Source organism: Osmerus eperlanus, chromosome 6 (genome assembly GCF_963692335.1).
Source record: "Osmerus eperlanus chromosome 6, fOsmEpe2.1, whole genome shotgun sequence".
Lineage (NCBI taxonomy): Eukaryota > Metazoa > Chordata > Actinopteri > Osmeriformes > Osmeridae > Osmerus > Osmerus eperlanus.
This window is the reverse complement of record NC_085023.1, coordinates 21,106,592-21,122,700: the sequence shown is the minus strand read 5'-3', so window position 1 is coordinate 21,122,700 and position 16,109 is coordinate 21,106,592. Positions and strand designations below refer to the sequence as shown.

General features: G+C 49.8%; 1 protein-coding gene across 1 annotated transcript in view; it reads left to right on the top strand.

Annotated features, from left to right (window-relative positions):
* Nucleotides 1-16,109, top strand: part of macrod2 (mono-ADP ribosylhydrolase 2) — a 325,831-nt gene that overhangs the window by 89,941 nt on the left and 219,781 nt on the right. The window contains exon 4 of the mRNA XM_062464550.1: nucleotides 15,609-15,638. Within this exon, the coding sequence (XP_062320534.1) occupies nucleotides 15,609-15,638 (30 nt within the window). The remainder of the gene's footprint in view (nucleotides 1-15,608; nucleotides 15,639-16,109) is intronic.

Sequence of the window (16,109 nt, the reverse complement as noted above, 5' to 3'; positions counted from 1 at the left end):
ACGTAGATTATTCTGGTATCAGCACTTTACTTCACTATACATTTTTCAGACAACTTTTTACTTTCACTCACTTTTTAGTCAAATATCTGTAACATAAAATGTGTAAAAAGTTGCCCCCCAAAAAACGTTTCTAAAGGCTGAAAACAAAATTCATAACAAAGTTGACTTTTGCCATCTCTGGGAAAAGATAAAGCTGCTTTCACCACACCAAGAAAGGGAGTGGCTGATTGGAGGAACTGGGTGATGGCCGAAGCTCGATTATTACTGTGTATGAACTTAGCAGCTTTCAGCTCTGAGCCCAATTCAAGACTCTGTGGTTAGTGGGTGTGTGTACGTGTTTGTGTGTGTGTGTGCCAGCTACTGTAGGCAGGGGCCAGAGCAGATCAGGAGACCGGAGTTTGAACTCTTTACAGTTTACCTGACGAAAGATATCATTTACCCGAAGAACATTATTGCATATTAATCTGCCGTCTTTTAAAATATTTATGTTTGGGTTTGTGATCAAAGCCATGTGGGTGCTAATCAAAATGTAATGTACTTTAAAAACATTATTTTATGAGAACAGGATGAATGCTATTGGTGACTTTGAATATGTTTAACCATGTATGTGTGGTAATAATTATGGCTTGTGTGTGTGTGTGTGTGTGTGTGTATTTTTCTGTATGTGTGTCTCAGTTTCTCTGTGGGGGTCTGGCACCATATTTTCTACGTGAATTGGGGTTGCAGGATGTGAGATAAGCCAATTAAACGCTTTTGGGAAGTCTAACTGTCGTCCAACTTCATAAATGATGAAGTGGTGAGAGTGTGGGTGGGTCCTGGGTATGTCCGCTGTAATTACAACTTCCATTAACAATCACAAAAACCCCTCCGCTTTGAAGTGCCTCTCCTAATCCAGCCTCCGTCACATTGTCTTAGTGCGCTCAGGGAGAGACTGCAGGAGCTCATCTGATGCCCAATCTGAGTCCAGCAGTGTGACAGTTATTATACTCATGACAAGATCTTCTCCTTTTGGCGTTGAGAATATTGAAAGGTTGTGTTACTGCAGAAGCAGTGTCTTTTTTGTGGCATCAGTTGGATCAACAAAAGTGAAGTACATTTACTACTCTGCTGTTTTCTTACCTTTAATATCTAATATGGATAAACTAAATAGCATTTTCTTTCCAAAAAACATCTAATTACCAGTATTCTTTGATGTTCTTTGAACTGTTGAACAGATGGTGACTTTCCTTGACATTAATAGCCAAAACTAAACCAGTGCAGTTTAAAGTTGACCAGTTTACTGTAGGAGCTGGCTCATTTTAACTTGTCCATCCATCTCCACTTCCTAATTGAGTTGCAGTTTAATCACATGTGGATTCGGCCATCTGTTGCCTCTCTGTATTGCTGCTCTCCTCGTCTTGATATACATGCTCTCACCTTTGCTTTCGGAGCCAGAGATATTCACAAACCACTCTGCCTATGACCGAATCCAAACAAGAGGTCACCTTTAAGTAGAGGGTGGGGCTTGTCTGAAGATAGAAATGATTGGTGCATATCCCTCCCTCCTTCATCCATCCAATCAGATTAAAATAAATCTTTCACCTCACATGACCATAAACACACGGTGTTGGAAGAGAGGAGGAGAGCTGTGTTTCCCCCGAGAGGCGAGGGCGAGTCTGTATTTTGGATTCCTGGGCCACGATCTCACTCGTACATCCTGATTGGTCGGATGAAAGCCAAACAGAGTTGAGGTTAACTGTAGGAGAAGGATACATCAGACCTGTGGCACTCAATGCATTTCAAATGCTGTGTCCTTGGGATGCAAGGTTACTGCAGAGCTGCAGAGTGCCGGGCAGCCCGCTGGAAACAGGTGTTAGGATGAGAGGCTGTTAAAGAGGCCGGGGACGGAGATGTTCTGGAGGCGGATGGAGGGGCTGTGGGTGTGAGGCTGGACGAATAACCGGGGATCTCCAGGAACCCCCTGCTAGTTGTCAGTTCACCTTGAAAACAAAGTTCCATCAGGAGATTATCCTGCGCAAAAGCTGTCTTTTAAACCCAGTGCACAATATGTTACTGGATCCAGGATGTTTTCATGTAACTCATCACCCACGAAAGTCTAATGCCGAATCCCAATACTCTGTCCTACTCCTAACCCTTACCCCAAGCCCATGCCCCTACCCCCTAGCCCTTAATGTTGCGCTTTTCCGTGAGAGTAAGTGGGGTCCCAATACTCTTTTTGGTCGAGTGGTAGGGCTAAGACGGGTATACACCCCTTAAAACCAAGTGTTTTCGGGAGCTTACTTGAAACCAAGGGGTATGTGAATACTGCGCTAACAATGGCTGACAGATCATCCAGAGAGTCCCATAAAGAGTATTGGGATTCGGCCTAAGTGCTCCTAGATTCTTTGTTGATGAATTCCGGTTTAAGAAATTAAATGGTAAACATTTGGAGAATGTGTTTGTAAGTTTTGTGCAGATTCTTTTAGCAGCAGTCTCTACGTGTTGTGCTTTTCAGTGCTTCTCTGGCTAGACAGCTTTGAAGGCTGACCTTGAGGGATTTGAGACTTGCCTGTGAAAAGTCACAACAGGGTTGTGTGTTGGGTGGTGAGGTGAGAGGAGGGGAGCGCTGGAGAGGAAGAGGAAGGCATTGCGGATGTGATCGGGGAAGGAACGACTATGTCCTCGTGTTATGTTCTCCTGCCCTTCATAACAAACTCTTATCTCTCCTCCCCTCCTCTTCCTCCTTGCCCTCCCTCCGCCCCCCTTCTCTACCTCCTACAAACCTTCCTTTATTTATTTATTTCTGTCCCTCCCTCCCTTTCCTCTCTGACTGTCTCTTAACCACCGGTAGGAAATCCCTCACATTTATGTCTTCTTTTGTTTCGTCACTTCTCCTGCATCAGCCTCATCCCCAACCTTGTCCACAGCTTATATTTCGTGTCTGGGACTTTCTCTCGGGTTAGAATTATAATGTATCTCCCTCCCTCCTACCTGCTCTCTGTCTCTCTCTCCTCTCCCCCCCCCCCCCCCCCCACCCCTCTCTCTCTCTCTCTCTCTCTCTCTCTCTCTCCTCTCCCCCCCCTTCTCTCTCTCTCTCTCTCTCTCTCTCCTCTTCCCCCCCTCTCTCTCTCTCTTTCTCTCCCTGTCTATTTTTCTCTCCACTTCCCCCCTTCTCCCTCTCTCATCTCTTCTCTCTCTGTCTTTTTCTCTCCTCTTCCCCCCCTCTCTTTCTTTCTTTCTGTCTGCCCCCCTCTTTTCCGTCTCTCTCTGCCCCCCCCACCCCCCTCTCTCTCTCTGTTCTGGGCTTCGTCCTGTGCCAGATGTCTCCATTAGCGTAATGTGAGGGGAGACAGAGGTTTATTTACTGATACTCCACACCCTGCTACCCTGGGAACGCTTAACTTGGCGTCTCCAGGAAATCTCCAATCAGGGGGTTTGGACTTGGTGTTAATGTTTGGTTGTTCACGGCTGATTCCAGAGCTCGAACTCTACTGTATATATGAACCAGGGCCTGTCTCTGTCTAATCAAGGTGTTGGAGAACATTAGAAGGCCTTGAAGAACAGGCTAGGAACCTGAAACAGAGTAGCAGGAACATACTCCATCAGAACCTGAAGCAGAGAGGCAGTTCTCTTTCACATCACCACAAACCAGTTACTGAATACAGAACGTGGTTAGTTCCTTATAAAGAATGCTCTTTGAAAAGTGTCAGGGACAATTACACCGTCTGTCACTGTTGCATTGGCATAGGATTAGAGTGGGATTACCCAGTGAATGTGTGATGCAGTGTTTGATTGGTGTTTTGGTAGCTGGCCGTCTGAATGAGCTGTTTGTTCGCTGTCACGCCTCTCCTTTGTGCAGATCTTAGCAGAGGAACTCTTAACGTGGACCTGTCCTCCAACCCTCCCTCCAGCCTCCCCAGTCAGGTCAGGTCAGGTCTGAATGCAGGTGCTTTAGTGGGGTGTGAGGGCTGGTAAAGCACCCTCCCCTGGTAGTGGGAGTGATCGTTGGGTTGTAGTTGTGAAACGGACAGTCCTGTACCTGTCAAACTGTCACAGTATGTCACCTCCTCCTCCACACACACGCCCATACACACCTTCCGTTTGGGCTGGTGGTGTAACACACACTCACTCACACACACTGAGACATACACACAAGCACTTACACACATCCACACACACTCATGTACACACACACTCACAGACATGCACACACTCACATACACATACAGACACTCACACAAACATACACACACAAAGCCCAACACTAACCCCATTGTACTGTTTTCCCTTCGCCACTATTTGTTTTTCTTGAAGTCGAGCCTACGCATTTCCTCGTCGTGCAGAGAGCTGTGGGAAGGAAAATAGGTGTCCCGGCTAAATGAGTTTCTCCTCTCATCCTGACAATAAGCAGCAGCGCATAAAGCTGTGTGTGTGGATCCTCACATGCAAGCCAATTATCCATCACAATTAAACTGCTTGGCAGAGCTCAGGAAGAGATGGTAAAATCATTTACGCAAACATCACAGTCAAAACACACTTTCTCTCCTCTCTCTCTCTCTCTCTCTCTCTCTCTCTCTCTCTCTCTCTCTCTCTCTCTCTCTCTCTCTCTCTCTCCTCTCTCTCTCTCTCTCTCTCTCTGTCTCTCTCTGTCTTTCTCTCTATCTCTCTTTCTTTCTCTCTATCTCTCTCTCTCTCTTTCTTTCTCTCTCTCTCTCTCTCTCTCTCTCTCTCTCTCTCTCTCTCTCTCTCTCTCTCTCTCTCTCTCTCTCTCTCTCTATGGATAACAAAGAGAATGTGTTCATGTGTGTACACCTGCCAATGTTTTTGTAAAGTGCATGCGTCAATGCAGATTTTCAGAACCCGGATGATAATCATCAATTCCACCTCTATGTTCTGGTGTAAAAACACGGATGTTTTTCCCGTGGATGAAGCGTGCTAGGTCAGAGGGTTAGTGCAGTATCATCCAGTGCTTGACAGGCTGATGGAGGAGCAGCAATAGACTTGTTTCACTGTCGCGTCCACCATGACTAGAACTGTGACAGAACACTCTCAATTGACATAAACAAATGACTCACAGCAAAACAATGCCAGGCCTCACAGCACAGACCAGGCAAGTCCACGAAAAAAAAATGAAAGGAATAATCTTTTTTTTCTCTCTCTTTCTTTGACAATCCATGTTTTATTCAGAGTCAGTCTGATTCCTCTGTGAAGATGAAAACAATCTGAATGTGTGATTGTGTAATTCTGACTGTTATCGCCCCGTTCGACTGCTTTATTGGGCGCATATTGAATGTGGCTGGAATAAGTAACTGAAACACAGGAACTTTTATTGGTTGTAACAACGTGGCTCTGCCCAGCCCGGAAGATACACAACATATTCAATCCAAACTCATTGATTGTTATATTGAAATAAAGGCCTTAGGCGTGCAAAGTATTAAACTAACACGTTGGAGAGAACTGCCAATACTGGCTTCTGGTGATGAATCTGCTGACAGCATTATAATGGTATGTTCCCATACCTGGAAAATAAACCAAATATCCGAGGACCTTTACTGTATCAAATTGGGAACAAGTGTTTTTTTCTTTTCTATTTCAGTGTGTTCTATACGTATCAAGGCTATTTTTCTGATTCAGGGGGGAAATAAATACATATATCATTATTAAGGTACCATGGGGTCATGCAGCTATCAAAACCCAAACATCATGTAAAGCCTTCGACTCCGGAGGTAGTAGCATGGCGATGGTCGGCAATCACCGTGACAACCTGGCCTACATTGTACGAACAAACGCGGTTAGCAGTGCTAATGTGTCGCACGTGTTGTTGTGGCGTATGATGAGAGACGCCTCCGCCAGCAAGCCGAAGCACAATCGGAAACGCTGTCTTTGAGGTGCAAAACAAGTTTATTTCCCCTCCGTGCAGAAGAAGGGTTTTCACAGTGAACACCCTTAAATTATGATCAAACAATTACAACTGTGGGTTGTTAATGGAAATGCCGGCCGGATTATTTATGAGAGCACCTCTCATCCACGAGGATTAGCCTCCTTTTTGTGCGGGGCTTTTATCCTGTACCTGGGAGACTCGACGACACTGACTCTCCCCCTGTCTCCACCCGCCTCCTGCACCCATCTCCTGCACCCGCCTCCTCCACCCGCCTTCTGCACCCGCCCTCCTCCACCCGCCTCCTCCACCCGCCTTCTGCACCCGCCTCCTCCACCCACCTCCTCCACCCGCCTCCACCCACCTCCTCCACCCGCCTCCACCCGCCTCCTGCACCCGCCTCCTCCACCCGCCTCCTCCACCCCCGTCTCCTCCACCCGCCTCCTGCACCCACCTCCTCCACCCACCTCCTCCACCCGCCTCCTCCAACCCGCCTCCTCCACCCGCCTTCTGCACCCGCCTCCTCCACCCACCTCCTCCACCCGCCTCCTCCACCCGCCTCCTCCACCCGCCTCCTGCACCCACCTCCTCCACCCGCCTCCTCCACCCACCTCCTCCACCCCGCCTCCTCCACCCGCCTCCTGCACCCAGCCTCCACCCGCCTCCTGCACCCGCCTCCTCCACCCGCCTCCTCCACCCGCCTCCTGCACCGCCTCCACCTCCAGTCCGCGGCAGCAGTTCTGCACGTGTCAGCTGTTAAGGCGTGATGTTTGATGGAGCGTCTTAGTTGTGAGGGAAGTTGCATGCTGTGCAGCAGAATAGATCATGGGCGTGCACCTGGAGAGATCTGCACCCTGGGTACGTATGAAAGGATCTCATGTTGAGGACATCATGGATAATGAGGACTTCACACGACAGAGGAGAGATTACACGTTCAGTTCCGTACGAACATGCGTGCACCCGAACCATATTATTGCGGAAAACCGAATAATTGCAATATCTGTTACTCATGTACTTCTAAAGGAGATAGTTGAGGCTCTATTCATAGACCGCATTCCATCTAACTACAGGACATGAGTCTGGTCAGAGAGCATGTCCTCCAGAATATTTCTCGCAAAATCAATGAAATGAAAACTATAAAGGGTGCTCTATAGAAGGATAAATTCAATATCCAACATTTAGACAAGTGAAAAGCACAATGAAATAGTGTGCACGAGAGAGAGATGAGAGAGAGAGAGAGAGAGAGAGAGAGAGAGAGAGAGAGAGAGAGAGAGAGAGAGAGAGAGAGAGAGAGAGAGAGAGAGAGAGAGAGAGAGAGATGAGAGAGAGAGAGAGAGAGAGAGAGAGAGAGAGAGAGAGAGAGAGAGAGAGAGAGAGAGAGAGAGAGAGAGAGAGAGAGAGAGAGAGAGAGAGAGAGAGAGAGAGAGAGAGAAAAAGTAGACTTGTGCATTCGTTCTTAAATGCGATGATCTTCACTAATATCATACAAACCCTCCTGCCGTCCCTGTCCTCCAAACCCTCCTGCAGTCCCTGTCCTCCAAACCCTCCTGCCGTCCCTTTCCTCCAAACCCTCCTGCCGTCCCTGTCCTCCAAACCCTCCTGCCGTCCCTGTCCTCCAAACCCTCCTGCCATCCCTGTCCTCCAAACCCTCCTGCCATCCCTGTCCTCCAAACCCTTCTGCCGTCCCTGTCCTCCAAACCCTCCTGCCGTCCCTGTCCTCCCAACCCTTCTGCCGTCCCTGTCCTCCAAACCCTCCTGCCGTCCCTGTCCTCCAAAACCCTCCTGCCGTCCCCGTCCTCCAAACCCTCCTGCCGTCCCCGTCCTCCAAACCCTCCTGCCGTCCCTGTCCTCATTATCCCATGTGCTCTCCTCCCTCTGATCTGTCAGTACTCGGCCAGTCAGAAAGCAGCGGCACGTAAAAGAAAGTCGATGCTGGATCACACTTCACCGGCTGTGGGCCTCCAATTTAATGCTGTTCCGGGTCGTCCGTCTGGAGAAATCTCAACCATGTTATTTAGGATATAGTGAGGGCCCTGGATGGCTGCCTGGCTGGGTCTGCCCACTCTGCCTGCCTAGCGGTTAACTAGCCGGGAGTGCTGGGCTGTTAAGGCCCCCAGGACCCATGTGGTCTTTACCATACGAGCAGGCCTGATCACCAGCGGGGAAAAGGCTGAATTAACGTGGTGCAGATACATCCAGGAATATGACTGGATAAATCCATAATACAGTGTGCAGCCGATGGCCCAAATCCTGCCGTCGCCCCGGAGAGAGAACTGGGTCCTGTGAAGTCAGATAACCCATTTCATTTGAACCAGAAAATGATGCTGGTTGTGGAAAGTTGAGGCCCCCTTTCCAGACTTGGGTCGACTCAATTAGAATGTCACCCAGTGGCCACCATCTGTTTTATTTCACATTATTGCCTGTCTTGCCACCGAGGTAATGGCAACGCCAAGCAGCTTCCTGATACTGTTTCAGAAGCTTCTCGCAGAAGCTCATTGCTTTGCTTTTGTCAGTCAGAAGAGGAAAGTTAACTCACAGGCTTTGGAGTTCAATGCTGTGTGGGGAAACTTCAACTTCACCATCGAATCCTTTGGAGTCAAACTTGGTTGTGCTGAGAACAGAACGTGGCAGAAATATTGCAGGAAACATGAATAATGCAGTGTAGCGCGCGTTTGTGTGTGTGTGTAGTGTGTAGTGTGTTTGTGTAGTGGGTGTGGATGTGTGTGAGTAGTGTGTGTGTAGCCCCTCCCTGCCTTTCTTGTATTTTTAGGTTTCCAAGCAAAGCACAGCCATTTTGAGAGCTTTTTTAAACACTCGGAACAAGCTATTAACATTGTAATTCAAATGGACCAACGGAGCCAGAATCATTAAGGGATGTTGTTTTGTATTTATTACCTCAGCCCTCTCAAAGGTTACCCTGTTATGCTTACAGACTAACCCTCTCAGGTATACCTCTATCAATCATCCAGCACAAACAAACACAGTTAAGCAAGCCTGTGTCAACAATGGTTCTTTACATTTCACTTGTGTCACCTTTCCCTCTAATTAGGTTTCTTCAGTCTGAACTCAAAGACTCACAGTCAAAACCTTTGTTTTCCTGTTTGGTCTGTAGTAGCGATCCAGCATCATAGCTGGGAACAGATGCAGACAGATGTATATTCATGAGGAGGATGTGTCTTTCAGGGGAAGGAGCCTAGCCAAAGGTGACCTTGTTAGATAAAAGACTCGGAAACCAGATGATGAAAGAGACGAGGATCATCCTGCGCTCATTAATGTAGATGTGAAGGTCAGGTAATTATGCCAGGAGGAGAGAGAGCTAGCTTTGGCATCTGTTATTGTTTCTTTGTTATGAAGGCGACAGAGAGAGCAGGGTGTATTACTGAGGGGCTTGGATGCCGACACTCTCAAACAAGCATCAGACATCACCATCTCTCTCAGACTTGAGGAGTAATTTAGGGAACCATGAAATAACCTTCGTTAAACTCTTTACTTTTTATTTCAATTATTTTCCTTCTCTCTCTCAAATGGACGCCTGTGTGTGATCTTTAACCTTACATGATTTACCGTTCAAAAGGGGGCTGTATGTTGCCTGGCTGGCTATCAGAGCTCTCTCTGGAAGCATGGAAGCTGTCCCGGCTGTAAAGAACAACAGAGACGACTAGAATGATCAAGCCAAGCTGCACCTTGAGAATGCCATGCATTTTTAATGGACCACAAATAAGAAATAGCACCGCGGCCCGTCTCCCTGGTCTGCTCTCCTCCTGTGTTGGTTGACTCATAATATATAATCTGGATTTCCATCTGTGTGACTTTCAGTGCTAATAAAAGAAAAAAGCTCTATGATTACCCGCTAGACTTGCTTCAATTTAACGCCGGGCTTTGCAGACAGGAGATGGGGCACTCCATATTAGATCCAAACCCTGGATGGCATTTCTCCTTGTTGATTTCCACGAGTTGGGTTGTGTGTGTGTGTGTTGTGTACACTACTCTCTGTGTGGATCGTGCAGCTTGTGTGTACAGTAGGACCGTAGGCGGAGCTTGTTAGCCAGACTTTTTGGAGTGGAAAGTGTTGTAGGGAAGAGTGATGTTTCAGGGGTCACACTCTCTCATCCAGAGTTCAGTCGTTTCCACTCGGCTGGGCTTCTGAACATTGGGATTTACTACCGGCGTGTCTGGCATCCACGCTGAATGGAGGAACACCTAATGACTGTCAAATGCCCAAGCATACCCCGACAAACTATTTTTATCTTCCTGCCAAGCGCTCTCATTTAATTTCAGAATCCATTCTATTTCACATTTCTCTTATTTGTGCTGCTCAAGCAGAGCTAAGCTGCTACCTTGATATCCCTGCTGGGGTGGAGCCCTGCCCCTCGTCGCTCTGCCCTGCCCCTCTTACCGCAGGGCTAGTAAGTGACAAGGAGGGTGGAGGAAGGGGTGGAGGTGGAGGGAAGGTTGAGGGTGGAGGTGAGGCTAGGGGTTGGGGGGAGGGGGTGAGGGTGTAGGTGAAGCTGGGAGAGGGTGGAGGTGAGGCTGGGAGTAGGAGTGAGGGTGGAGGTGAGGGTAGGAGAGGGTGGAGGTGAGGGTAGGAGAGGGTGGAGGTGAGAGTGGAGGTGAGGCTGGGAGAGGGTGGAGGTGAGAGTGGGAGAGGGTGGAGGTGAGGGTAGGAGAGGGTGGAGGTGAGGGTGGAGGTGAGGCTGGGAGAGGGTGGAGGTGAGGGTGGGAGAGGGTGGAGGTGAGGGTGGAGGTGAGGCTGGGAGAGGGTGGAGGTGAGAGTGGGAGAGGGTGGAGGTGAGGGTGGAGGTGAGGGTGGAGGTGAGGCTGGGAGAGGGTGGAGGTGAGGGTGGGAGAGGGTGGAGGTGAGGCTGGGAGAGGGTGGAGGTGAGGCTGGGAGAGGGTGGAGGTGAGTCTGGGAGAGGGTGGAGGTAAGGGTGGGAGAGGGTGGAGGTGAGGCTGTGAGAGGGTGGAGGTAAGGCTGGGAGAGGGTGGAGGTGAGGCTGGGAGAGGGTGGAGGTGAGGCTGGGAGAGGGTGGAAGGGAGGCTGGGAGAGGGTGGAGGTGAGGCTGGGAGAGGGTGGAAGTGAGGCTGGGAGAGGGTGGAGGTGAGGCTGGGAGAGGGTGGAAGTGAGGCTGGGAGAGGGTGGAGGTGAGGCTGGGAGTAAGGGAGGGTGGAGGTGAGGCTGGGAGAGGGTGGAGGTGAGGCTGGGAGAGGGTGGAAGTGAGGCTGGGAGAGGGTGGAAGTGAGGCTGGGAGAGGGTGGAGGTGAGGCTGGGAGTAAGGGAGGGTGGAGGTGAGGCTGGGAGAGGGTGGAGGTGAGGCTGGGAGAGGGTGGATGTGAGGCTGGGAGTAGGGGAGGGTGGAGGTGAGGCTGTGAGTAGGGGAGGGTACTCTGCCTGTGTTTACCTCCTCAGGGTGTTGCCAAGTTACGCACTATCACCTTCCATTCAGATGCATGATGTGGGTCTCTGCTGACGACACTAAACACTCTTCCTTCCAGCATGCCTCACTGCCCACTCCACACACACACACACGCACACACACACGCACGCACAGACACACACGCACACACGCACGCACAGACACACACGCACGCGCACACACACACACACACACACCAGAGAGCCCACAACTGTTTTTATGATTGCACTGCAAATATACGGGCCGTGGAGAGATGGAGAGGGAATTTTTGTTCTGTTTGCAGGATTAGTTTCTGGGGCTGGCAGTTAGATAACAGTTCTGTCAGTTCACTGATTCCATCCAGCGCATGTCTCCCAGACCCCTCCATCTCCAGCTCCATCTCCAGCTCCATCTCCTGCTCCATCTCCAGCTCCATCTCCTGCTCCATCTCCAGCTCCATCTCCAGCTCCATCTCCTGCTCCAGCTGAGAGCACACAGAGGTTCCAGCGAGGTGTGGGGCTCGGAGGGGTGCGTGACACCCTGTGACCCTCTGATTTAGGGGATCAGAAGAGGGAGACAGGAAGTGGGCAGTCCAAGGGTGACAGCAGAGGTATGTGTGTGTTGGGAAGAGCTGTTGACGTAGCTGACCGCCTCCTAATGACCCCCCCCCCCCCCCCTCGTTTAGCTACCAGGAGAGCACTTCCACCTCGATTTATGACCCATGTTATGCTTCCCTCTGTGGCACACAGCAGCAGCTCTGCTCAGCCACAACAGGAGTGAGGTTAAGGGCTTGCCTCTCTCCTCACTCAAGACAGCAGCGTTACATGCTGACATACGAGTCATACATACATCAGAGTGCTCCACTTCTGAAGAGTTCAATAAAACTGCTTCTTCTGATCGTGTTTTGTAATTTGTTGGACTTGGCTAATTAGCGGTCCATTAGGAGACTTGCTTCCTGTTTCCTGTTGTTTCTGTTTGTAACAGAAACATCTATTTGTTTGTGTGTGTGCTTGTGTGTTCATGATTGTTAAAACTGACAGAGAAAAACTGTTACTACTTTATGACTGGACTGCCGTATGAAGAACGTTCCGGATTTTAAGGGAATGGAAAATTCCAGGATAGTGAACTCGCTTGTGATTTGTTGTTATTGTTTCTGGGTCTGTTTATGTTCTCCTCTCGTCCTTGAGGACAAATGTGATTTCTGTAACTCCTTGGAGAGAAGGTCTGGCAGACAGTACAACAGAGGATGTTTTCTCTTGTGTCACCCTGCAGTGGTCACACAACATTAAACAGGCAGACATGTTATCAGTTTGTACCCAGCGGTCCAAGCACTGTGTACAGGAGCCTAACCACTGTGCAGCTAACCCGTAATGGCCCTCTGATATTCCTAATTGTTGACTCTCAGCTCCTTCCCCACGGGCAGAAATGTGTCGATCCTCCACAAGATATCCAGACGCAGCCTAGGGCACCTCCAGACAACCAACAGAGCGAGTTCATAATTAATACATACTATTAAATATGCATTATGGTGTGGATGTGGCCAAGTATGGATTTTTGTTTTGATTTTCAGTCTGGATAATTGAGGCACTTTTCAAGCTGGTCGTATTGAGTCAGGCACTCCACGGCCTAGCCCTGCAGCCCCAGAGAGGCCAGGGCCTAGCCCTGCAGCCCCAGAGAGGCCAGGGCCTAGCCCTGCAGCCCCAGAGAGGCCAAGGCCTAGCCCTGCAGCCCCAGAGAGGCCGGGCACTCAGCAAGCCTCTCGGTTCTTCTCCTCTACCTGTCAAATCTTCTCTGTCCCTACATGTTTCTCTGGCTGTGTAGGATCTGCTTTCTCTCAGTTCTTCTTCTCTCTCTCTGCTCTCCTTCACTCAGTTCTTCTTCTCTGAGACAGTGTGTGCTGCTGGCTTCTTTGTGCAGCTGCATCTCGTTTGCTCCCTGTTCTCTTCAACTCGGAGAGGGATTGTTACAGCAAGTCCCAATCCATTTTGGGATTTTAATATCTCCCCCTTGATGTCTGTCGCTGAGGGCCTAGTTCTTGTTTTCACCCACACGGTACGTTACAGATGTTTTGTGTGCGCGAGAAACGCACTGTTCTTTAGAAAAGTCCCCAAAAGATGAAAGACGAGCCCTGAGATACATCTTACAGAGAGGGAAGGGAGGGAGGGATGGGGAAGGGGGGGAGGGGGGGGGAGGGATGGGGAGGGATGGGGAGGGGGGGAGGGATGGGGAGGGGAGGCGAACACACACAAAGCAGAGCATGCTGGGTTTTCAGCCCTTACTGTGTATAGATCAGTCCTTATGGGTGTGTGTTCTCGAGCCTCTCTACCAAGGAGAGATCTGTCCGTTCTACTCAGACTCCCAGAAGGCCGCAGTTGTGATCTCTCCTAGATGCTTGTGGTCATAGACCACATGCATACACACAAACATACATAGACAACACACACACACAGCTCTGCAGTGCTGTCAGATTGATTAGCATCCCCATCTTTTGTCCCTGATTAGGCGTGGAATAGACTGAGCTTTCCTCAGGTGTGTATTTCCATAATGTCAGGTAATTAGGCCCTGGTGTGTCACCAGCTGAGGTATGGGACAGCACTGTCGGAGCCAGCAGGACAGGGGACTGTCTGTTGTTGAGGAAAACAGTCCAACTGGCTCTCTGTGTTTATGCTACTGGAACTGCAACCAGGCAGTCGCGATTGCATAATCTTTAGGATTGTAGCAGTGTGGCATCCATGCTAGCAGGGCTGTCTGAGGAAGGAGCATTATGGGCTAGGTGGTTTCCCCGTGATGACTGACTGATTGCAGAACTGAATAAACGAAGTTTTGGAAGTGTACAAACATCTCTGTCATCACAGAACAACCTGGAAAGGTGCTATTCTAAACAAGCCAGTGGGTCGTTTGGCATCCCTGTTTGTGTTGCTGGGTTTTTGTGTGCGTGGCCAACAAAAGCGCTCGATGAAATGCACATTCTGTGGTTGGAGAGATCTCTTTGTCCCGTCGCCCACTCATACGAGCGCTGCTCAACCCTGAACAATGAAAGCACTAATGGTGCCAGAGAAAGGTGTGTAAGCAGTATGGGCCCCAAAAGCACCCTTCAGCAATTTCCATCAGGCAAAATAGAAAATAACAACAGGATGTAGTTCTGGCAAGGTGAACCTGTTTCTGATCCCTCATGTTTACCTTCTGCTGAATAGAACCTCTCCTATGTCCTCCTCCAATAGCAGCTGTACTGCCGGGCCTGGGCGGGATCTGGCGGGGAGGAGGTAGGTTAGATGTTTTTCTAGACTGTGGTGGAGTTGGGGTTTTACCGCCATGCCAAAACGTCTCCTTAGCCGCTGTGTGACCCATCCCTCACGTCTCATTCCTCTGAATATAATCCTGTAACACTCAAATTAACAGACACATGCTTTAATCCCCTCTAATCGTTTTCCTCCAGGAGAGTAGAGGAGAATATCTTTATCTGACAACACACAGAGCTAAATGGTAATGCGTTTGTTTTTAATGATACGGTCTCCGGTGGGTAGATGTTCTCTGGTGTACTCCTGTGTCGACTGTGTCACCAGAACAGCACCGGGCCGGGGCTCAAGAGTGTGAGAAGTGTTTGTGAGCGTGGCACGAGTGTGAGGAGTGTTTGTGAGCGTGTCACGAGTGTGAGGAGTGTTTGTGAGCGTGTCACGAGTGTGAGGAGTGTTTGTGAGCGTGTCAAGAGTGTGAGGAGTGTTTGTGAGCGTGTCACGAGTGTGAGGAGTGTTTGTGAGCGTGTCACGAGTGTGAGGAGTGTTTGTGAGTGTGTCACGAGTGTGAGGAGTGTTTGTGAGCGTGTCACGAGTGTGAGGAGTGTTTGTGAGCGTGGCACGAAGCTTTGAATAGAATGACAGTGGGATTGTTTTCCTCTTCTGTTTTTAGACATCTTATCTGTGCCGTTTGTGATTCCTCCAACATCTCACCCCTCCCCCTCCACACCCACACCCACCCTGAGATCTCAGACCCTCGTCTCACTTGGGGAGATCTGAAGCGGATCATCAAAGAGATCTTCTCTTGGCTCAGTGACTGCTCACATTCACTACCCTGACATTCCTGTCTCTGACAGCCCACTACCACTGCTGATGAGCTGTTTTGCTCAAAACACAAGCTACCTCACAGGACTGTGATAAGACAAGAATTTCTCTGGTGAAGGACTCAAAAATAAAATTAATGCACTGGCTGATTGACATTTCCAGACTACAGTTCTTTCTTGATTGCAAAAAACACTATTTTTGGGGGGGAACACGCAAAGTGCCACTTACACCAGATAATCAACATGTTATTAAAGTCTCTGTATGCATAACATCTAAAACTGTGTTTTCTCTCATTTCCAGCTAACTCCAGTCTTCTGGGAGGAGGTGGAGGTGAGTGTTTATTTGTTATTCTCAACATCAGCTGCCTGGTAATCAGAGTCCTCGTCTCTTCCGCCCTCGCTGGCGTCCCTTTGTGGTGCTCCTCCAGGCCCTCCCAAGGTGGTGGGAGGAGCTGGCCTCAGGTGGTGGGAGGAGCTGGCCTCAGGTGGTGGGAGGAGCTGGCCTCAGGTGGTGGGAGGAGCTGGCGTCCGGTTGTGGGAGGAGCTGGCCTCAGGTGGTGGAATGAGCTGGCCTCAGGTTGTGGCAGGAGCTGGCGTCCGGTGCGTCCGGCGTAATGGAGGGCCGACACATGCGGACGTGCCAGAGGGCGGGCGTGCGTCGCGTCCAGACAGGGTCGGTACTGGACTGGCCTGTCAGGGAGGGTCAGCATCAGAGAGCCTGAGGATGTCTGAGGCGGGGGAGCATGCCGGGGGGGCGGGGACGGTGGCGGAGGGGGATGGGGTGAGCTCAGTGTATCTCTCT